This window comes from Vidua chalybeata, chromosome 5 (assembly GCF_026979565.1).
Source record: "Vidua chalybeata isolate OUT-0048 chromosome 5, bVidCha1 merged haplotype, whole genome shotgun sequence".
NCBI lineage: Eukaryota > Metazoa > Chordata > Aves > Passeriformes > Viduidae > Vidua > Vidua chalybeata.
Genome location: NC_071534.1, coordinates 71,210,588 through 71,233,673, shown reverse-complemented (window position 1 = coordinate 71,233,673; position 23,086 = coordinate 71,210,588). Strand labels below are relative to the sequence as shown.

The 23,086-nt window shown below is 46.4% G+C and overlaps 2 protein-coding genes and 1 long non-coding RNA gene across 3 annotated transcripts; 2 read left to right on the top strand and 1 right to left on the bottom strand.

The window, feature by feature from the left end:
• Positions 1–671: 671 nt before the first annotated feature.
• On the bottom strand, positions 672–9,582 carry TMEM209 (transmembrane protein 209). The gene is made up of 15 exons (XM_053943733.1): positions 9,500–9,582; positions 8,629–8,768; positions 8,461–8,519; positions 7,688–7,819; positions 6,990–7,228; positions 6,695–6,899; positions 5,944–6,119; positions 5,648–5,719; positions 5,052–5,148; positions 4,133–4,258; positions 3,627–3,724; positions 2,620–2,734; positions 2,439–2,536; positions 1,987–2,060; positions 672–1,860 (listed from the first exon to the last, which is right to left on the bottom strand). The coding sequence occupies exons 2-15, from the start codon at positions 8,763–8,765 to the stop codon at positions 1,806–1,808; spliced, it is 1,683 nt and encodes a 560-aa protein (XP_053799708.1). The 5' UTR covers positions 8,766–8,768; positions 9,500–9,582; the 3' UTR covers positions 672–1,805.
• LOC128788588 (uncharacterized) lies at positions 2,023–3,261 on the top strand. Its single transcript, XR_008431134.1, has 3 exons — positions 2,023–2,285; positions 2,565–2,707; positions 3,181–3,261. It is a non-coding gene; the product is annotated as an uncharacterized LOC128788588 (long non-coding RNA).
• Positions 9,583–13,908: 4,326 nt separating the features above from the next.
• Positions 13,909–21,984, top strand: LOC128788834 (carboxypeptidase A2-like). Its single transcript, XM_053944127.1, has 12 exons — positions 13,909–13,972; positions 14,671–14,758; positions 16,163–16,244; positions 17,099–17,233; positions 17,694–17,789; positions 18,294–18,392; positions 18,523–18,624; positions 19,459–19,569; positions 19,895–19,985; positions 20,452–20,651; positions 21,362–21,446; positions 21,690–21,984. The coding sequence occupies exons 2-12, from the start codon at positions 14,694–14,696 to the stop codon at positions 21,875–21,877; spliced, it is 1,254 nt and encodes a 417-aa protein (XP_053800102.1). The 5' UTR covers positions 13,909–13,972; positions 14,671–14,693; the 3' UTR covers positions 21,878–21,984.
• Positions 21,985–23,086: the final 1,102 nt, after the last annotated feature.

The following is a 23,086-nucleotide window of genomic DNA, read 5'->3' as shown; positions in this document are numbered from 1 at the left end:
TGTTGGGGTGTGGGATGCATCGGGGTGCACAGGGACTGAGGGGTGTGAAGCACAGAGTACTGGGGTACAGAGGAACTGGGGTGTGTGATCTATTGGGGTACAGGACTGGGGTGTGTGATCTATTGGGGTACAGGATTGGGATGTGTGACCAATTGGGGTACAGAGGGACTGGGATGTGTGATCTATTGGGGTACAGGACTGGGATGTGTGACCAATTGGGGTACAGAGGGACTGGGGTGTGTGATCTATTGGGGTACAGGACTGGGGTGTGTGATCTGTTGGGGTACAGGATTGGGATGTGTGATCTATTGGGGTGCAAAAGGATCCATCTGGAGGCTCTGTGGGAAGAGGCTGTGCAGGATCCTGGGAGCACAGAGGGATATGGGGTTCTGGGGACCCCAAAAACGTGCAGGGTCCTGGGGCTGCAGATCCCAGGGCACCCAAGGGTGTCCTATGGGATGGGTTCATCCTGAGGATCCCCACTTTTTGGTGAAAGAAGGGATTTCTGCACATCATGGTTTTAGAATGTGAGACTAATGGACCTCAGGGGGCTCTGCAGCCCTTGAGGAGGGGAGTTTTAGGGTAAAACCCAGCTAAATCTGGTTCTTGAACATTCCTCTGTGGTACATGGATGGATGTGGTGAGCTGAACGCAATAAAAACTCCAAAAAGCGTTTGAAAAAACAAACTCATTTAATACAAGAACCAAATGAGCCATTTTGTTACCAGTTCCTTGGAAAAACCCAGGTCCCCCAGGAGAGAGAGACAGAGTCACCAAAACCAGTCAGTTCACACCAAAAAACAGCAAAGTTCCAAAAATTCCTCTTTCCCCCATCAGTAAAAAATACAGTACAATGATTCCATGTGTTTATGGTCCTATATACACTGCTAAAATACTCATTTACCAGAATTTACAAGTTCTCCCCCTGCCCCTTAGAGAAATTTGACAAATATTGATTGATCCTTTCTTTGAAGCAAATCCAAGTGCTTTTACCAAAAAAGGTACATTCCCAAAAACCTGTGGGTGTGTAGGGCCTGGTTTCCCACCAAGGTGCATAAAGCTCCCAAATTAGGTGGTGATTAGTGAAAAAAGCTGAAGGAAAATTAAATTCAAAAGCAAAGGCAGGTGAGAGTCGGTAGCAGTGAAGGTACCTGGGGAGTTCAGAGCTCACAAGGCTCCCTAAGAGGGGAGGCCACGCTGGTTTTGTACAAAACAATGAAAACAAAAATTGAAAATAAAAGTAAAATTCTTATTTACTGAATTCAGCAAGACAAACATGGTTTTGTCCTTCCTTTTCAGCTGCAGGAACATCTTGAGGGGTCAGAAATCACAATTACACCAATAATCAGGGATAAAAATAATTGGTTTTTATCATACGGAATAAAATGAAGCAAAACTGAGTCTGAGCTTCTGGATTTGGAATTTCTTGGATCCTGAAGTTGTCCAAGTTGCTTTGTCCTTCCAAGTGCTCACAGCTGTGCACAGCCTTGGGGAGGCTGTTCCAGCTGCACCTTCAAAGGAGGTTTGGTTGGTTTGGTTTAGTCTGAGATCAGTGAAGCTCAGTTTCAACAGGACTGGTTGAGGTGAGGAGCAGGAAGGAGAAGTCCTGCCTGGAGTTCATTCACAGGAGCATTTCCACAGTGAAATATTCTATGGAATGCCTTGACAAAATCCACACGGGAATTAGAGGCAGTTCCTCCCTCTGTCCACAAAGCTGAGCTTTAATGATCCTGTTTTGTAGCAAATGCATGTTTAAATCAAAGTTCATCCCTCGGAGCAGCGCTGTCCTCCAGAGCTGTGTCCTGTTATTCCCCAAAGATCCACAGGACGTTGACTCCTGATAAACCCAGATTTACACGCCTGCAAAAGCCAAAGGGAGCACAATTAAAAGCTGCTGTTAATTTGATTTTAACACCATTCATTATCACCCCACTGTGGTGGTTTTGGTCTGACACCGTTCCCATCTTGTTCCCATGGGCTACCTACCCCAACATCCCAGATTCCTTTGTCTTTATGATGTACAGGAACATCAGCAAGGTGTGGAACATGTTGTTCCTGCCCTGGAGCCACGGAGAGAAATAAGGATTTAGAAATCAAAACAAGTAAAAACCTCAGCATTTTCCTAGTTTGGAACTTCCCCTCGGAATTTACACTGGCCTCAAGGGGGGACATCAGTGACATCACCCACCAGGGACTGTGATTTGGGGTTTTACAATAAATTGGCAGAAAATTAATAAGAGGAAGGTCCTGCTTAGGAACTCCTGTCTCCTGAACAGACACCACAGGTAGTACTCAGCAGCAAAGTACCATGTACTGGGCAAAGACCAAGCTGAACCAGCCTCTGTGTAAATGGACAAAGACGTGTCTAGGATTTAAAAAGACCCCAGATCAGCCCTGGAAATGATTCCTGAGAGCAGGAGGAGAACAAACCCCCATACCTTGGGCAGGCTGTAGACGTGGCACTCGTAGATCAGCTCGTAGTGGGGTGGGTTGATGCTGCTCTGGTAGATGCAGAACACGTTTTCATTTGAAGTGTCTGAATTAAAAGTGAATTAAAAAAACAGATTTCAGAGGTGCTGCTGTGATCCCAGAGGAAAAGAGCCCAGGCCAGCGCAGTACCTGGTTTATCTGGAGTCTGGATGAAGTGTTGGGAAGTGAAGGTTTTGCCATCGGGATACTTGGGGTGAGGCGGGAGCCTGGAGTCCAGGTAAGTGCAGAACACGTGCATCAGGATCTGGGCAAACACAACCAAATCTCACTGGAATGGCCCCAAAACCCAGCAGCTTCCTCCCCGTGATCCCAGGAGTTAATCCCAGTCTTTGATAATCTGTGCTTACAATGCTGGCTTAACCCCAGGCTTAGGAGCAGCTCCATGCCTAAATCACCAATTCCAGATTTGGCTGAGAACAGCAGAGGAGCTCAAAAAACAGTTCTGCCCACCCCAAACCCAGCAAGGAAACTTCTCCCTTTCCCTCATGAAATCACTGGGAAAGTCTGGGCTGGCCACCAGTCTTAGGAGTGTCAAAATTGAGAAATAAAGTCCTGGGAGGAGCAGCCAGAAAACCAGGGACAGCCTGAGGGTTGTTTCAACCCTTTCTGGAGAGTTCTCACTATTTTATGTGGGTAACATCAGCAAATTATCTGTGATCTGGTGCTTTTTGTGTTCCTTTTACCCAACAGGAGCTGTTTGACAGGAAGAAGTGGATTTGCTGGGAAAAAAATGCCACAAATCTTAAAGAATCTGGGAGATGCACCTTGGACCTCACAGCATTTTATTACCCAAAATTAAGAAAAATGTGAAATTGTCTATTTTTTTTTTCCAATAGCCTTAAATTAATGCCAAAACTTCTTTATTTGCACTTTTGACCTGTTCCTGTTTATCAGGACACTGAGAGCTGCTCCATAGCTGGACAATTCCAAATATTTAACCATGTTCCCAACCAGAAAATCAAACCCTATTTGAAGGTTGATTTTCCATTTCCAGCAATGCAATCTCTTTAATTATCCAGCAGCAAAGCTCCGTTTTCTGATTTTCCCATGTTCCTCAAAGACTTCCTGGCTGCTCCCTCCAAACCTTATCCCAAAATCCAAGCAGCTTTAAGATCCAGGTGTCCCTGGAAACTCACCGAGGAGTCGGTGGGAAGGTCCGTGTCCCATTTCCGGCCCTTGAAATCCCCTCCTCCGTTCCATCGGAAGGAGCTCATGCATCCTCCCTGGGAAAGCTCTGTAATGACAACAGTTATTCACTTCCTGGGGGTTGGAAATACATCTAAACAAAGGGGGTTTGTAGAAAATGGGAAAAATTCAAATTGCTAGGGAAGATATTGATAAAGGGGGGAAAGTTAAAGGATGATTTTTGTTGGTAGATAATGAAGCGATTCAATCCCTTTTGCACCCTGAGCAGGCAGGAGGAAATTGTGGAATGGTTTGGATTGGAGGGAAACTGAAGGATCATTCACCCCCTGCCCTGGCAGGGACACCTCCCACTGTCCCAGGCTGCTCCAAGCCCTGTCCAGCCTGGCCTTGGACACTCCAGGGATGCAGGGGCAGCCCCAGCTGCTGTGGGATACAGAGCCAGTAAGTTCACTGCAGTATGGAAAAGTCTGGCAATCAGAACAGCAACACCACAAACCTCTGATCCTTTCCACCAGATATTCCTGGTTTGGGGTGAGATCCAAGTACTGCACCAGAGCGTTGAGGGTCGGGATGAGCGGGGCTTTCACCAGGGCTGCCTGTTTGAGGCTGCTGATGCTGGCTTCTGCAACACAGGAGGCTCGGCCTCAGCTGGGGCACGGCCAGCTGCCCTGCTAGGCTGGAAACACTGACAGCCCACACCACCCCGAACGTCAGCTCACTTACTACAAAGTAGCACAAATCTCCTTCACATCAGCTACAAGGAACCAACTTAAGAGCAGTGGGAGAGAAACAAAGTGAAAATAAAAGCAGCATCTACCGGTTTTTTAAGCACCTTGCAACAGTAGCTTTTAAGAAACACTCCAAGAACAGTCCAAACAAAATAATTTAATTACAAGCCACCACATCAAATCCACTTCTCAGTTAACTTAAAACAACAGGAGAAGCAGCTGCTGCAGAATCCTAACCTGACTTGATAAACAGAACTGCAATTCATTAGAATTTTTTAAAAAATGATAGAATTTAAAAAAACACAGTTCTTTCAGGAAGTGGGTGATTTAAAGGAAGAACTTGGGAAAGCACATAGCAGTGGAGACAGTGAGACTTTTGGGAGACACGGAGAATTTACAGCACATCTTTGAAATGCTTTCTGCCTGATTAATGATCAATTATTATTAATGATAATTTGAGCTGTAAAATTAAGTTTATGGGAGGAAAATGAGAAATTTAAGAATTTTACCCAAGTGTCCAAGCATCAATATTTATAGAAGTATTATGGAAAATGTTCCCAGCTTAACAAAATGCAGGAGGTGGAACAAAGACAATATTAAAAGAGAGCAGAAATTGAACAAAATTATTTCCCAGACCAAATTTATGTTACTCCCATTCCAAGGGAATTCCCAGGCTGCTGATCCTACCTCCAATCTGCAGTTCTGGACAGCCCATCCTCCTCAGCTGAGTGCTCACAGATTCCATCTCTTCCACCAGTGGCACCAGAATGGTGTCATTGATCCACTGGGAAGGAAAAAGGGGAAAATTCAAGCTCAGAAGCAACAGGAATTTTTTAATAAACCCCTCAGTTTACACCCTATAATAATCCCCACCACAACCACAAAGCAGTTTAACAGAAATACTGAAGCCAATCAAGGAGGGAAATAATTTAATTTAATTTAATTTAATTATCAAGCCAGGCAGATTTTAAGTGACCCTTTAACAGCTTCTGAAAAAGCAGAAAATTCCATGTACAGGAGTTGGGAAAACCCATGTGTACCAGGTAAAGCTTTTGTGGACAATGAGGAAAGGGGATTATGAATCACAGCCCTCCAAACAGACTGACAGATCCAGTCCCTCTCCTGTTTGGTTCAGGATAGCAGGGAGATGATAGATTTGTGGGATTTGTGTGTGACAGACCACCCCAACCCTCAGACAGGCACTGCAACCCCTCCCACCTCAGGCACAGAGGACATGGAGGCATTTTCCCACTCCACTTGGAATTCCTCAGAGAGGGACTTACATTCCTGAATTTTGCTGTCCAGGAATCCATGTGATCCAGGAGCTGCCGGTTCATTGTCACCCGTGCCCAAACCTATGGAAAGGTTTATCAAATCCAGATGAGAACCTCACAGAACCCAGAGTTCTCAGGGTCTGTGGCTATTCCTGCTGCTTGCAAAAGAAAGGAGTTGGCTGAATGCCGGAGGACTTTTTTTCCCCCACATTCCTGACCCAGCTCAAATCCAAACCTTTGCACAAAAGTACATTTTAAAATCCCATTTCTCCCTCCTGACTTTTTTTTTTTTTGGTGGAATTTACCTCTTCTGCAGCCTGTTTGGAGCTCAGATCAGCTTCATCCTTGTGTGCAGAAGGAGCCTGGGACCTGCAGGCCAACTGATACTGGAACTTCCTGAGGATCTGTGCGTGGTCTGCCATGGAGCGGCTGTAGTTCCAAAACGTTGGGCTGCTGGAGGGAGAGCTGGAATCTGAGCTTCCTGGAAAGATTCATTCATTAAGAAGTTCAGTTCAATTATTGCCAAGTAATTCTGGATAAACAGCAGGGGACAGCAGGTCAGTGTGAGTGAATACACTGAAGTCACTCTGCAGAAACACTGCATTTACCACTATCTTGATTGTCCCAACTCAGAACAAAAACTTACTGGGTGTAGTTCATCCCCTTTATCCTTATCTTGATTGTCCCAATCCAGGAGAAAAATGTACTGGACTCAGCCCCCTTATCTGAAATCACCTGGACAAAATCCCCCTTATCAAGGTGATCTTATCTCAGTCCATTACAGCCACCAACTGCTGCAGAGATAACCCATCAGCATTCCCATGCTTAGATCCTGATCCAAGGAAAAACTGGAGCAAAATTGCCTGAAGGGGAAACAATGGGGCTCTACCTCACACCCCAATTCCTGAAGAGGAGCAGGACCTTTGCCAAGCTCACAGGTGATCCATAAACAAATGGTACCTTTTTACTGGTACTTCTCCCATCACAAAAGCCAACACTGGATACAACCAACACCTCTTCCCTTGCAAGGTTTTCCCAGCAAATGCCCCAGTTTACCCAATTGAACTCGGTGCTGTTTCTCCTCCTCGTTCCTCAGGAAGGTGTCCAGGGATTTGACATCTGTGATACAGTCGTCTTTGTAGGTGGAATTGTTGTACAGAATGGGGGAGAATCGGTAGTGAGACCTTATCCCACCGCTGTCCACAGGCCCCACGCTCATGGAATAGGGAGATCCATTGGGAGAGTGGCTGAAGCTGGAAACCTTGGGAGAAAACAACAACAACAAAAAAACTTAATTTCTTTTCATTTACGAGGTTAAAGCTATGCCATTGGGATGTGTCCTGGACATTACCTTAGCGTAGCTGCTGCTGGGTGAGTAAGTGACAGAGGTGCTGTGCGAGGGGCTGGTCCCTGGCAGAGCCTGGAGCTGGGGGCTGTAGCCACTGAGGCAGCTCCCAGAGAACTTGGGGCTGGCGCTGGGCGAGCGGGAGGGGCTGTAGCTCAGCACACACTGGCCCTGGATCGGCGGGGACGGCGTCAGGGACAGCACTCGCTTGGCCGCTGCCTCCCGTGGAGGGCTGGCTTGTACAGCTGCAAGGGAAGGACCAGCAGGGTTAGCCAAATTGCCCTTTTTAATTTTATAAAATGTTGAAGGCAATTTTAGAGATGTTAAAAGGGGACGCTGAAAACCTGGTCCCTACAGAACTCAGATAAAACTGAGTCCTGTGAGCTCAGCTCGGAATAAATCCTGCTTGGGGGGCTTCTCTAATATTCCATCAGCTCCTCCACCTGCCCACTGCTCTCATCCTTACCACACTAATTCATGTCTCAATTATCTAAAACACAATTAGCACCACCTCAAATGGCCATAAACTAAACCCCAGCAGGAGGAACAACATCGAGCCCAACTCCTGGCCCTGCACAGGACAACCCCGAAGGCCCAGCTCAGCTTACAGCTCTTGTCAGGAGATAATTCAGAATAAAGAATCCAGCACTGGAGAAACAACAATAAGACCACGAAAAAGAATAAAAAGAGGGTTTATTCCCCACCTGCCTTGCGCAGCCAGCCCATGATCTGCTGGCTGGGACTCGTCACCAAGCTGGTTGGTGCTGCTGTGTAGGTGAAGTACCTCCAGAAATCAAACAGGGCATTGAGGCTGAACAGGGCTGCCAGGGCAAATTCTGAAAAAAAACCACATGAGTTTCTGTCATGCTTTGAGCAAAAATTACATTATTTGCAAAATCAGGCTATGTCTATTTAAATAAGGTCATTATTAGTGCTGCCAGTCTGGAGAAATATCCAAGATTTCTTCACTTTCTTAGGCAAGAACTGTTGGAGATAACTTTCCTCACTGTTGAAATTAATGTATACGTTTTAAAGTTTAATTTTTAAAATAGGATTGATATTTTCCAAAAAGGAAATCTCATGATTCTTGCTTCTTTCCATCCTCTTTGACAGAGCTTAGAGTTTCCTCTTCTGAAACCGACTTGAATCGTTGTAAAATTTCACCCACACCCAGAGCTCAACACAGCAGGAAAATAAATCTAAGGCTCCCTAAAGCCTTAGTCCACACATTAAGAAAGATTTAACACATTAAATAAGTCCTTCCTGCCCTTTCAGGACAGAGAAAAAGCTGTTAACACTCCTTATCTGCCACTAAAAAGGATGGAATTCCAGCAGTTTCAAGGGAGATCACAGAAAGCAAAATTTGGTTTAATACTCAAACAGAAAAAAAAACCACCTGCCTTAAAAACGACCTCCCAGCAATAAAAATGAGTAAAAAACAATCCTGACATTTGATTTAAATGCTGCAACCACTCACCAATGTACCAGAGGGGAAAGCAGGTGATGTTGTAATATGTGCTCAGGAGTTTCCCAGTCCTGAAAAGCAAAACAAGAAGGGAGAATTTAGCAGAAATTCTGGGGGATATTAAGGGCTCCACACGGTGGAATCTTTGCTGGTTTGAATCAGATGGAACAATTAACTTACATTTCAGTGTAGATCATGCCTGCTACAGATATATTGAGGAGCCCCCAGGCCAGCACCACCTTCCTGGTCTCAGCCTGTTTCCTCATCTTCACAGCCAGGTCGATGAGAGAAGTGTCTGGACTCTTATTCGGTGTCATTGTCTGTGAGAACACAGGGAAAAGGCAACATCTGTGAGTTTTTAATCAGCAGGAAGATTTTCAGCCAGGTTTCTGTGGAACACTGTCCATCTTCCCCCTCATTTTTGAGTAATAATGTCTTTCAAAAGGCTGAGGGAAAGCTCCTGCCCCCTCCAGGCAAGAGCAGTGTTTTTAGTGAAAATTCTCACTTATTTCAGTAGGTAACAGAGTATTTTCTGCCATGTGAAACCCACAGATTTTATTTCCTCCTTTATGCCCAGTAACACCTTATGTGAAGGAGACAACCCTGTCACAGATCCTCCTCCTCCTCAAACTTCTCTGATCCCCCCCAAACCTCTCTGATCCCCCTCCCCAAACCTCTCTGATCCCCCCAAACCTCTCTGATCCCCCTCCCCAAACCTCTCTGATCCCCCCAAACCTCTCTGATCCCCCTCCCCAAACCTCTCTGATCCCCCTGCCCAAACCTCTCTGATCCCCCTCCCCAAACCTCTCTGATCCCCCTCCCCAAACCTATCTGATCCCCCTGCCCAAACCTCTCTGATCCCCCTCCTCAAACCTCTCTGTTTCCCCTCCCCAAACCTCTCTGATCCACCCAAACCTCTCTGATCCCCCTCCCCGAACCTCCCTCCTCCCCTCCCAACCACCCTCCCCAAATTTCACCGCTCCCCCTCCCCAGACCTCACCGTCCTCCTCCCAGAGCTCGGCTGTCCCCCCGTGCCCAGATTTCGCCTCACCTCTCCGCAGATCTGTCCCGTTTCCCCCTCACGCCGGGCAGTTTTTTTCCCCTTTTCCCGCCGGGGATCTCGGCTCCCCTCACGCCGCCGCGGCCTCGCGCTCTCTGCGCCTGCGCGGGCGCTCGCGCCGCGTCACCGGCCGCGCCGGGGGAGGGGCAAAGGGGGCGGGCACTCGCGGGCGGGTTTTGGCGGGAAGGCGTGAGGGGGCCGCCATGTTGGGGGGGGCGAAGGAGCCCTCACGGGCAGAATTTCGCTTTGTTTTGTTTTTATTTTTTCTGTGAAAAATGCATATTTTATGATTGGCTTTTCGCAAACGTTACAATGAATATCATATGTGTAATGTTGGAAAGTTATGCTGTATTAATTCTCTCCAGTAGTGTGTTGAATGTATTTTTAGGTTATAATACAATGTGAAAATAGAAACTGTACTATGTAAGATACTTTTTTTAACTAGCTCAAGAAAAAGATGGGATAATCAAGGAATTCTTAGCACAGAGATAACAATTACAGAAACCCCTAAATTTTCCAGAGGAGAGGAATTTATGGCTTTCCTTATCAATAGAAATGAACTTCTTCAAGCCTCACAAAGACTCGAAGGCACCTGGGGATTAACAGAAACTTTTTGACAAGTACCAGACGAATTTCTTTATATTTTTTATATTTTTATATTTTTAAATAAAATATATGCATAATCATGAAGTGTTTTGTATATGCAACAGGCTATTGCTTTTAAGGTTATTCCTTTGTTCAAAAGGCATGCTTGTCGTGGCTTAAGTGCCTGAGAGTAACTGGACATCCATAATTCTTTGCTTTTTATTGCCTTGCAATTGTCTTAACTCTAAATTTTTATTACTCTAATTGTATTACTATTTTTATAACCATTTTATTATTATAAAACTTTAAAAACTTTAAAAACCAAGTGATTGGCGTTTTTCACATTTTTTTACTTGTCTTTATAGCTAATGTGAAAAACGCCAATCACTTGGTTTTAAAAATTTATAAAACTTTAATAAAAATAAAATGGTTATAAAAATAATAATACAAGTATAGTAATAAAGGTTAGACAATTAGAGTTAGGACAATTAATGAGACAAGAGTTACAGCCCAGGCTGGGTACCTCTTTTTGGACAAAAATGAGCCAGGAAAAGGACCCCGTTAAAAGAGAATTTACTCCTTAAGAGGGGCAACCTGTTGCATATACAAAACACTTCATGATTATGAATATATTTTATTTAAAACAAGAAATTTGTCTGGTACTTGTCAAAAAGTTTCTGTTAATCCCCAGGTGCCTTCGAGTCTAAGTGAGGCTTGAAGAAGTTCGTTTCTGTTGATAAGGAAAGCCATAAATTCCTCTCCTCTGGAAAATTTAGGGGTTTCTGTAATTGTTATCTTTGTGTGAAGAATTCCTTGATTATCCCATCTCTTTCTTGAGCTAGTTAAAAAGCATCTTACATAGTATAGTTTCTATTTTCACATTGTGTTATAAACTAAAAATACATTCAACACACCACTGGAGAGAATTAATACAGCATAACTTCCCAACATTGCACATCTAATATTCATTGTAACATTTGCAAAAAGCCAATCATAAAATATGCATTTTTCACACTCACCGAAACCATGGGGATAAATAAAACTCCTAACACCCCTTTTTAAAATGTTAGAGTATTTATTCTTGGCCGAGGTTTGTGTGTTTGGCTGACAAATTTCAGGCCTCCACATGAGCCCCAAAACTTTTTCACTTGTTTATACATTTTAACAGTGTTCATTGGTTCTAAATTTCATAATTCTCTTCATTAATTACTATTGTAATAAATGTTCCCTGCTCATTTCCTCACTTTTTTTACTGATCTGGTCCAAATTATTTAGTAATTTTGTTATCTTTTTTCTCAGACACGGAGTCTCCAGCCTTTCAGGCCTTAATTTCCTCTAATTTTCTGGTTATTCCAATATCCTTGAAGTGCCATAAATTTAAGATTCCCACAGTCTTCAAATTCTTTGGGTCTGTTCATTGAAGTTTGTCAGGGTTCATTTTAACAAACTTAATCGATTATTTAATGATCAAAGGAATAATAAAGGTCTGTGGAGAAGCTCTACTAGTGCTTTAAAAGTGGGTGCTGCTCATAAATAATTAAAATGACCAATTGAAAATTAGGAAAGTTATATAACTTCCAACACACGCCCAACTTTAAATTTTTTGTCCAGGTGTAACTTCATATTTCTGCTCTGAAATGCTGTAAATGGAAAGGGTTGTGTGAGAATAACCCCTCAAATTTGAAGGCCTTGATTTCCTAATTTAAGGAAAACTGAGTTGGAAATACATAGCTCCATTGCAGCCAGGGTTATTACACTGATATAAAGCCTCAGGTTTTCCTGACATAAAGCCTAAAGATTTTCCAGAATAATCAAAAATATGGGTTCTGCTTCTACAATTAATTCTAAGTGTACACGTGGTAAGCCACATACTGAAATCCCTACTCATTCTTTATCCAGGGCATTTCCAAGGGGGATTAGGGACATGGAGGCAATCCATTGTTTACAGACATAAAAATTCCCTCATCAGTAATCCAAAATAAATTGGCGTTATAGCCAATTAACTCTGATTATCCAGGACATGTGTTGCCAGTGGAGCCCTTTGCCATGCCAGTGAAATATTTCTATGAAAAGTTTCTGGGATTTTTTTTCCTAAAAATCACATGAGAGGCTACAACACTGGATCTTGGTTTGCATCATTGGAGGCAGCAACAACAAAGGGTCTGGATTTTACAAAAATGGACCGACCTCACTGAAATGTAATGATTTTTGAGGCTTTTCTAGTTGTTGTTGTTGGGGGCACATATCCATTCTGGCCTCTCTCAGGGAATATTTGTGTCAACATGGCGATTTTAGGCGAGGAGAGGGGTTGGTTGGCTGAGATGGATTTAACCTTTCCCTCCCTGGGGTGTCACCAGGGTGTTCCTGACTCACGGGGTGACTCCACAGCCTCTGCAGGGCAGTGTGGAGAGAGCCCTGCCTGCCCTCAGCCACACGCCCTCCACCCACCCTGCCTGTGGAGCGGCACCCAAGCTGAGCCCAGCTCCTCTGGGGCTTGTTGGAGCTGCGCTGGGTTCAGGGGGGACTCGGAGCCGTGCTTGGTGACATCCCGACTGTGGAGCTGTCCTGGGAGCTGTCAGTGCCACCAGACCTGCCCTGCTCCTGCTGCCTGGATCCCGTGGGGCTCTGCTGCCTGTGGTGAGGTCCCTTCTGCCACCTGCCTTGCTGTGTCACCTTTGCCTTCCTGCTGCTCCCCTCTTGGACCCTGGCGTCAGCGCTGTGGATGTTTTCAGCCTCCTAAAACCCCAGAATGGTTTGGGTGGGAAGGGATCTCAAAGCCCACCCAGGTCCAACCATCCCACCGTCCCAGGCTGCTCCAGCCCCAGTGTCCAGCCTGGCCTTGGACATTCCAGGGATGCGGGGGCAGCCCCAGCTGCTCTGGCAATTCCAGCCCAGCCAGGAATTCCCAATTCCCAAGATCCCATCCATCCCTGCCCTCTGGCAGTGGGAGCCATTCCCTATGTCCTGTCCCTGCAGGCCTTGTCCCCAGTCCCTCTGCAGCTCTCCTGGAGCCCCTTTAGGGCCTGGAATGTGCTGGAAGCTCTCCCTGGATCCTTCTCCTCTCCAGGGGAGCATTCCCAGCTCTCCCAGCCTGGCTCCAGAGCAGAGGGGCTCCAGCCCTGCAGCAGCTCCAGGGCCTCCTCTGGATTCACTCCAATTTCATGGATGCCCGTGGCTCAGAGCTGATCTCCAGACCCTTCAGGACCTCATGGTCATTGCTGGGGGCCCTGCAGCCCCTCCAGGGCATGAGGAGAGAGTCCAAGGTTTGGATTTAGATGCAGCTCCTGAAATGCCGTGGGTGGAGGCCCCAGAGGATGCTGATCAGGGCACTCAGGGCTTGTTGGGATACTTTGGATCCTGACATCAGGTTTGGCAGGGTTTCTTGGCAGCCCTGAAATCCATGTGGGATGTACTGTGAGTAATGAAACAAGCTCTAATTTTGCCCTAGATTAAATCCCTCCTTCCTGTTTTCAAAGAGTGAACCGTGGCAGGTCGTGTCGACAGTCAGCTGATTCTATTATGAAATATTGGAGTCTGGAAGCTACGGATGGGGTTTCACTTCCACCAGAGTTGATGTAGTTCCAGAAGCAGGAAATTCCTGTGATGGTTCCTGTCCCTTGGGATAAATTTTTAATATTTGGTTTAAGTTGAGGAAGTGGAGATCTTTTTCCCCAGGGACTGGGTTTGGTTAAACTTTAGAGACCAGAGCATGTTCTCCTGGTGCCCCCAAGACACAGCAGTTACAAGATGACTCAATCCTACAGGCCAAAACAGGACTAATTCCTGCCTGGGGCTCCCTTTGTTCCCAAAAACAGGAGACAAAGGACTTGCCTGGGACTGTGAACACAACAGGACACCTGTGGAGGAGTGGGAGTGGAGGTGAGAGGAGACTCCTCAGGGAGGTGCTGACAAATGCTGAATGATACAATTGAGATCTTTATTAAAAGTTTCCTCTGGGAGTTCCTTTCCTTCTTCTCCCGAGGTGGACTGAGCAGCTGAACATCTCCCCTGTCTCTGCTCCCCGGGAACTCCAGGTGTGACAGCAGGCTCAGCTCCTGGCTGTCCCTCAGAAACTTTTTGATCTGGATAAACAAAAATTTTATCCAGCAGCCCTGTGGGCCTACCTGCAGTTGTGGGACAGCCACAGCTGGGTGTTCCCATGGGAGATTATTCCCAAAGCTCAGGCAGGAGTGGAGTGCTATCCCACGTGGATAACAACTCCTCAAATACCCTTTGGAACAAGGAATGGACAACTCAAAATGCCCACAACCAAGAGGGGGCTGGCAGAGCTCCTGACCCCCAGTGAGAGCTGGGATGAGTTCAGTTTGTCCCTGTTTTCCTCTGCCCTGAAGAACACGAAAGAACACACACATTTTTGTGGTCAGAGCTTTGGGACTGACTCCTCCCCCCCCTGCTTTGGATGTGTCAGTGGAAAATATTTTTTTGGAGGTGAAATCAGCCTGCTGGTTGCCTTGAAGGCTCTGATAAATATGAGAACTTGATCACATGGAGTGATAGGTTCTATCAGATGTGTTTGATCTGAAAAATAAAGCTCTGTATAAAATCCCCTTTGCCAGGCCCAGCTGAACTTGCAGCAAACATGAAGCTGATTTTGATCTTCAGTGCCCTCATCGGGGCTTCCCTGTGCCTGGAAACCTTCGTTGGGTGAGTTACACTTTTGTGGAAAACCTTTCATTTAGGGCTGGTATCCTCTTCTTGTTTTTCATCGCCTCAACTTCACAAAATCTGCTCGGGGCACACTTTTTTGGCTTTTGTGACTGATTGTTCTTGTTGCTTTGCTGCTCTGGCGTTTGAGGGAACCTTTCTTTACTTTCATTTGGGTTTTCTAAGGAGAAGGGTCCAGCTGTGGAGCTGAGATCCCCAATTCCTGTTCATCCAAGGCTTGATTTTGGCTTGAGTTGAACCTCACTGCAAAAGCAGAGCTGAAAGACCAGAACCTGTCCTCAGATCAGAAGGTTCACTACTTCTCCTATTTTCCCCCAAGTTTCTTCTCTTTCTTCCTCTTCTTTCCTCCTTTCTAAGCATTTAAAATCCTGGTTTCCAGTTATTAAAGGTCTGTCTTTATGTTGCATTGCAAAAATTATCCTGCAGGGTATTTCCTCACAGCCTCACTGACCATGGAAGAGTCTTAATAATCAAAGATTATAAAATCCTACTGGATAAATCCTGAGGTGCAGTAAGTGAGTACTAGATTCCAGTAAGTAAATCTGTGCATGAAGGTTTAAGGATTAAGAATAAAATAATATAAATAACGTCCCAAAACTCGGGGATTTGTAAAGCCAGGAGGGGACTATTGTGATAATTTAATCCTGAACTGAGTTCTGGTGATTCCATTCCTCAGCAGCTTGTGGCGAATTCACAGCAGAATCCAATCCTGAGATAAAGCTTATGGAGAATCCAGTAATAAGTTATTAATGTGGAAAAGTGCCTTCCGAGCTGATTTAACTCCATTCAACAAAGAGATCTTATCCCTCTGCCGGCCGGGGAGAGGATCCTGGTGTAAACGTGCTATAAACGAGTCCCGCTGGAAATAAAACACCCACATAGCTGAGCTCGCGTGCCGAGACCCTTCTTACCTCATTTCCATCTCAAAGGTTTCCAGCCGTGCTCCCAGCTGTTGGGTTTATCACTCCAGCCTCTGGAGCGAGGCGCTTCCAGAGGGTGATTCATCCCACCTGGAATGGTGCGAGCCACCCTCAGCAGTCTGACTGAACCGCAGGAAGGTGAAACAAACCCCACGTTTAGTGTTTGCTCGGCTCCCCAAACTCTGGGTCCTTCCCCAGCTCAGCTGGAATATTCTTTTTCTCACAAGTTGCTGCCAAGAAGTCACCGATGGATTCAGGATTGATCCTTGTGATTTAAAACTCAGCCACGTCGTCTGGTTTATGAGGAAGGTGCGGGTGCTTGGTTGAACTCTTGGGTGACACCAAATCAAGTGATTAAAGGAGCCATTAACACACAATTAACACTGAATTAACGATCCCAGGAACAAACCAGGACAGCCAGCCCCCTTCTGAGATTGCTTCTGAAAACACTGATTTATTGCAGGCACCAGGTTCTCCGAATCAAGACCAAAAATGAGGAGGAGGTCAAGCAGCTGCAGCTTTTGGAATCGCTGGAACACCTGGAGGTGGGTCACGGCCACGAGGCATTTTGGATTTGCATCTCATTCACAACAGGTCAGGGTGGGAATCTGCATCTCATTTGGAAGGTTCCCATCACCCTGGGGCAGCTGCCATAAATAATTTTACTCTCTCAACACTTTAAATTTGACCTGCAAGTTCGAGTAGGGGCCAGAACTGATAGGTTTTTTTTTTTCCTACTGGGTTTACATCATATTTGAATTGTTAGATCTTAATCTCGGTGTTGAAAAACTTGTTTTTCCAGTGGGAATGGCAATGCTTTGTCTCTCAGAGTTATGGAAGAAATTTATTAACTGGTCTACACTGTACTGAAACAGGAAAACACAATGTAAAATTTCAGGTTATTACTGTTCTTATTTGCATTGGTGAGAATTTTTAACATTACTTTTTAAAATCACTGGCTTAAAAAATATTATATCAATAATTTAGAAATTAAAATTTAGAAAAGGCCTACCAAAGAAGAGATAATAGGAGAAATTAAAACAATGGATTTCATGGATTACATAAGACTAGAATATGGAGTTTTTCTTGAAATTATTTCTAGTAAAAGGGAGAATAATAAAATAGTCATCAGAAACAATTAAGATTTCCTCGTTTGTGTGACCAAAGCCTAGAAGTCAGTGAAAAAACTGACTCAAGCCCTTGGTATTTTTTATTTTATTGAGTTTATCAGAAGAATAGATACAAGGTTGTGGTGAAGCCACAGAGAACAGAGCATTCCAGGGCTCCTCTCTGCAGGGGCCGTTGGACTGGGGAGAAATCAGCATTTCTAAAACTCTGCAAGAGCTGTTTGCAGGATGCCTTCCCCAGACCAAATCCATTTTCCTTTCTCTCTCTCCAGCTGGATTTCTGGATCAACCCCTCTGCCCCTGCCCTCCCCGTGGATGTGAGAATTCCTGCTGTCAGTGTCCAGTCAGTGAAAGCCTTCCTGGAATCCCAGGGGATTGCATATTCCATCCTGATTGAAGACCTGCAGGTGGGCAGTGCCACTGGCACTTATTTCTTACATCTTTTGGAAACGTTGATTCACAATTTGGCCTGGCTCCCACTTTTCCATACTCTGTTTTCTGTGGGATCCTCCCGTTATTTTTGTAGGTTGTGGATTATTCCTAAAAGACAATCCACACCTGGATTGTAGGTGTTCTCTGAGTAGTGACATCAGTAAACTCCACAGGGCTCTTCTGACAACCCCTGAGGAATTACACATGGACTTTTGATCCCAGACATTTGTTTGACACTGAAGTTACTGATCATTCAGTAAATTCTGCTGAGAGCAGTTATGGATAGAAATCACCCACTTGGGCACTAATCTGACATTTCCTCATGAGCAGCAATTCCCAAAGGGCACCTAAACCAGCATTAACTCACTGCCTTTTCATTTATTTATCTTCTAGCAAGTGAAGCAGACACTTCTCACCATTTGAATGTTATTTTAGGTTGTTCTGGATAAAGAAAAGCAAGACATGGCTGAGAGTGCCCTAAGGCACCGCAGCAGCACCTTCGACTTTGGTGCTTACCACACTCTGGATGATGTGAGTACCTCCGGGGAAGAGTATTCTGATTTTTTTCTGGTCTTTTTGCATGCTGTCTTCATTTCACCATCCTATATTAGGATCTAAAATATTCTTGCACCTTTTTCTGGCTCGTGGGTTTGTGTTTTGCAGTATTAATTTTGTGCTCAGAACAATCAGCCAGTGCTGTCCCTGACAATGTTGATCAAAATTCCATAAATTCTCCTGCAGGCTCTGTCAAACCCCATCCTTCTAAAGAAAGAGAAATAAAGGGATCTTGAAATTGGGAAATAGAGAACTAAAAGGAAATAAAGCTGTGGCTTCCTCATCCTTGGGAATGTCCAAGGCCAGGTTGGAGCAACCTGGGATAGTGGCAGGGGGGTGGAATGGGATGGGCTTTCCAACCTGAATCAGGCCATGATTCTCTGGAAGGAATGATAGAGCACATAAATATGGTATTAATGATAAATATGGTATTAATGTCCTCAAATATGATGTTAATGTCCTCATGGCCTTGCATTTCAGATTAATGCAGAACTGGACAATCTTGCATCCGAGTACAGCTTTGTGGAAAAGATCCAGATTGGGCAATCCTACGAAAAGCGGCCTCTGTACGTCCTGAAGGTACGACAGATATCACGGAATGCATCCATAGGGATGAATGACAGCACAGCCCAGAGCACCCCAGTCTATTATGGGATGTCCTTGACTGAGAGGTGTCAGAGTCTGAAATGCTGCTGTTTTGATTTCCCAGTTCAGCACCGGAGGCTCCAACCGCCCGGCCATCTGGCTCGACGCCGGCATCCATTCCCGCGAGTGGGTCACCCAGGCCAGCGCCCTGTGGATCGCCAACAAGGTTCCTGCAGCAGGATTCATCTTGGGCCTGTCTTGGGAATGTTTCCTGCTGTTTTGGAGGATATCACCCCTCTGTGTGTTCAGTTCATTCACCTCCCAAAAGCAGCTGACTCCCTGAGGATGTGGTGGCTGCCTCGACCTGGAATTGGGAACCTCTGTCCTGTTAGAACAGCTGAGTTTAGGCAGACAAAATGCAGTGGGTCAGGTGAAATTGTTACACAAATAACCAAAGACTTTGAGATTGTATTGCTGCTTTGCTTTGCTCATCCAGAAAAATGCAGTGGGGTTGGTTTCCTTCCACAAAATGCCCAGACCTCCATCTGTCTATAAATGAGGATTTAAATCCTGCTGGCAATGACTGAGCCACCAGAGAAGTCACAGGATCACAGAATAAGTGGATGGAAGGGACCCACCAGGATCACGGAGTCCAACTCCTGGCCCTGCACAGAACCATCCCCAGGAGCCATCCTGTGCCTGAGGGTGTTGTCCAAAAGCTCCTTGGGCTCTGTCAGTGCAGCACGGTTGAGAATTCCCAACCTGGCTCTTCCATCTCAGTCTTAGTGCCAGCCTTGGCCTGCTGTCTGGGACAGGGAGGAGAAAATTTTGTTACCCTCTGCCATTTTATTCTGAAGACCTCCTGTCTTCAGAGTAAAATAATAAAACAGATTCACTGCTCACTCCACATGTATAACAAGGAACAGTTATGTAGCAGATGATGGATGCTCCTTATTTTCCTGCCCCAAAATCCAGCCTTTCCTCTGCCCCAAACAATGAGGGAATGAACATCTGGGAAGGAATTACTCTGCTAAGCAGGGTGTGCTCTGTCTCTGCCTAGATTGCCTCTGACTATGGAACAGATGAGTCCATCACCTCCCTGCTGGACAAGATGGATCTTTTCCTGCTGCCAGTCGCCAACCCTGATGGATATGTGTACACTCACACCATGGTGGGTCAGCTCTCTGTCTGAGCTCAGTGAGATTCCTGGCTCTTCCAAGGAAATAATAAACACGAGGGAAGTGGGCTCACAAAGTCTTAATGCTGTGAGACAAGTTACCAAAGAGTTGGGCAGACAAAGATCCTCATCATTTGTCTAACCCTTCCTAACCCCCTGTAAATACAATTGATTTTTGACCATTAGCCCATCTTGGCAGTCCAAAATACTCTTGGGATCATGTCTAGGATCAATCCCCCATGGATGGCAGCTCTTCCTGGGGAGCAGTTTTGGTGCCAGCACCGAGATTTGCTCCCTTTTGAGCATTTCTCTGTTGTAGAATCGCATGTGGAGGAAAACCCGCTCCAAGATTCCCGGCAGCGTCTGCGTTGGAGTTGATCCCAACAGGAACTGGGATGCAGGTTTTGGAGGTAGGGATAAAGCTTCTGGATTCTGGATCCTGTTACACAGAACCAGCAGCTGCCTTTATAAAGGGGATTAATCACCCTAGAGCACAGGATGAGGCAGCATCATGGAATTACGGAATCATGGAATCACAGAATGGTTTGGGTTCAGAAGGACCCAAAATATTATTTAGTTCCACTCCCTGCCATGGGCAAAGCCACCTTCCACTATCCCAGGTTGTTTCCAGTCCCATCCAACCACAGAATACCCCCAGGAATGTGGATTCTTGGGCAACGTGTTCCAGGTTGCATAATCTCAAAGTACATCCCTTGAACATTCACACTCTGTTGCTGCTCTTTGAGTATTTATCAGCGTTTAAGGCCTTGCTTTGGCTGCAGCCCTGTCCTTAGGAAAGCCCAGCGTTGTGTGGGTCTGCCCTGACCTCCCAGGAATTCCACTCCTCACGGGTCTGTTCCCTCCTTGCACCACCAGGTCCTGGAGCCAGTGACAGCCCCTGCTCCGACTCCTACCACGGGCCCCATGCCAACTCCGAGGTGGAAGTGAAATCTGTTGTCGACTTCATCAAGAATCATGGAAACTTCAAGGCCTTCCTGACCCTCCACAGTTATTCCCAGCTCCTGATGTATCCCTATGGATACAAATGCACCAGGCCAAATGATTATGCCGAGCTGGTGAGACAGCAGGACTTGGTTTTACCTTCCTCTCTTCTGTCCAGCTGCCTTTCTGTACTTTCCATACTCTTCCCTAATGACAGCACCACAGCTGGAATAATATCTCTGAGCCAATGTGGATCTCAGAACCACAATTCCAATGGGAAAGATTCTGGAGGTCTCTGTTCTAACCCTGTGCTGGGAGGGCTTTGGAGTCAGAGCCAATTTCAGTCTGAGTTTGGATTAATTGTTTTGATATTTCTAAAGAAGAATTCCACAGCTTTTTCGAGCTCGTCCCAAAGTTTCCCTAATCTCATGGGGATTTTGTTTTGTCCTAATGCCTAAATGCAGTTCCCCTGTGGCAATTTGTTGCCTTTTTCCCTCCTTCACAAAGAACCCAGCTCTGTTTTCCATCCAACCCCCATTACGTAGTTGAAGTGAACACAAAGTTGACCTTGGAGTATTGGAAGATCCCAACTGCCTTGGGAATTTCTGGTATCTCTTGAGCCTCTCCTTGACAAGGCAGTGAGATAAACAGTGGATGAACACTTACAGAACCTGCTGGAAGTTCATTCACCCGCAGTGGCCCCTCCCAGAAATGCTGCGGAAGCTGTGCTTGCTGTTGGTGTGAATCATCTCCAAAGCAGTTTGGAGATTTCTGGTGAAATCCTAATGTTTAATCTCAGGAAGTGTGGCTGCTTCTTTATTTTCCTTCATCTTCTCCCCTCCAGGAATCTCTGGGAAGAGCTGCTGCCAGTTCCATCCGCTCTCTCTATGGCACCACCTTTCAAGTGGGCACCATTTGCAAAACCATCTGTGAGTATTTGGCCACTCAGAGCTTTTAGGGGCTGTCCCAGGACACCAATCCCTGTCCTCCCCATAGGGTCTGTCCCTTGTGGAAGCCACAGTGCTCCTGTGCAGTGACACCACCGGTCACACATCGGACCTGAGCGTTCCCATCCAAACCTCATCCTTGTCCCCCAAAATACAAACAGCAGGATAACAGAGCTCCACCGTTCCTCTGCTCCCCCATCTGGACCATCTCCCTTTCTGTTCCAGACCAAGCCAGTGGAGGCAGCATTGACTGGAGCTATGACAATGGGATCAAATATTCCTTTGCCTTCGAGCTGCGGGACACGGGGCGCTACGGCTTCCTGCTGCCCGCCAACCAGATCGTCCCTGCTGCCAGGGAGACCTGGCTGGGCCTGAAGAAAATCATGGAGCACGTGCGGGACAAGTCCTCCTGAGAGCTGGGCTGGGAGTCAGCTCTCTGCAGCACCAGCTCATAAATCCTCTGTGTGCTGTGATGGCTGTCATGATAGAAAGGGCTGAATAAACCCCTGTGCAATCCCTCCGTGGTGTTTGGCACGTGTCCTGTTCTTTATGCGTGACGCATCCTTGAGGAGATTTTGGGACACAATCCTCTCTGCCCACACATCAAGTGCCACCCCACTGTCCCAGGCTGCTCCAGCCCCAGTGTCCAGCCTGGCCTTGGACATTCCAGGCATGCAGGGGCAGCCCCAGCTGCTCTGGCAATTCCAGCCCAGCCAGGAATTCCCAATTCCCAAGATCCCATCCATCCCTGCCCTCTGGCAGTGGGAGCCATTCCCTGTGTCCTGTCCCTGCAGGCCTTGTCCCCAGTCCCTCTGCAGCTCTCCTGGAGCCCCTTTAGGGCCTGGAATGTGCTGGAAGCTCTCCCTGGAGCCTTCTCCAGGCTGAAGGGGCTGGTGCAGAGGGCCTGGTGTTAACCAGCATAATCTAGGCTATGGAACTGATTAAAGGAATTTAATTTCCCTTAACAAGCCTCAGGACCCTGCCAGGCCCCTGACCACTGTCCTCAAATGTACACCCCCATCTATTTGGCTGCCCCTTTTCTCCCTCCCACGTGTTCCCAGTGGACATGGTTGGAGGGAAGATGGAGATGGGAGGACTCCTCCCCTCATCCTGCACCCAGGCCCTCGGGAGCCCCTCTTTCCATTTTCATCCTGCAAATTTCTTGGGGATTAAGACCAAAGAGCTCAGGAGGCCCTGAAGGATCAGAGATTAGCTCTGGCTGCTGCTGCTGTGGTGATTATCGAGTCTAACAGGTTTATCTTGGTGTCTTGTGACCCCCCCAGCAGCTGGTGAGTTACTCACCCTTGGGAGGCTGGCAGGAGAGCAAACAGCGCTGATGTGTCCAATAAACCCTGCGGGACTCAGGGCACGGAGCTGTTGGCAGGAAAATGGGAAAGTGCAGCTGAGGGAGGTACCCCAGGGGGCTGGCTTTGGGTTAAAAGCAGCTGTTTTGGAAAGCAAACCCATGCTTGAGGCAGCCAGTGCTCCCCACAGGTCTCTGTCCCCTATGCTCGTGGCCTTATCCAGTGGCACCTGCTTCCCAAACTGACCCAGCTTTCCAAAATCCCATCCTCTGCCCGGTGATTAAAAACCACTGATGGTGAATCCCAGGGACAGGGCAC

Coding starts and splice junctions, on each gene's coding strand:
- TMEM209 (XM_053943733.1), bottom strand. CDS start 8,765: ATGACACCGAATAAGAGTCCAGACACTTCTCTCATCGACCTGGCTGTG. Junction 8,520..8,628: donor GGCATGATCTACACTGAAAT/GTAAGTTAATTG, acceptor TTTGCTTTTCAG/GACTGGGAAACTCCTGAGCA. Junction 3,725..4,132: donor TCTGGTGGAAAGGATCAGAG/GTTTGTGGTGTT, acceptor TTGTCATTACAG/AGCTTTCCCAGGGAGGATGC.
- LOC128788834 (XM_053944127.1), top strand. CDS start 14,694: ATGAAGCTGATTTTGATCTTCAGTGCCCTCATCGGGGCTTCCCTGTGC. Junction 17,234..17,693: donor TCCTGATTGAAGACCTGCAG/GTGGGCAGTGCC, acceptor ATGTTATTTTAG/GTTGTTCTGGATAAAGAAAA. Junction 21,447..21,689: donor CACCATTTGCAAAACCATCT/GTGAGTATTTGG, acceptor TTTCTGTTCCAG/ACCAAGCCAGTGGAGGCAGC.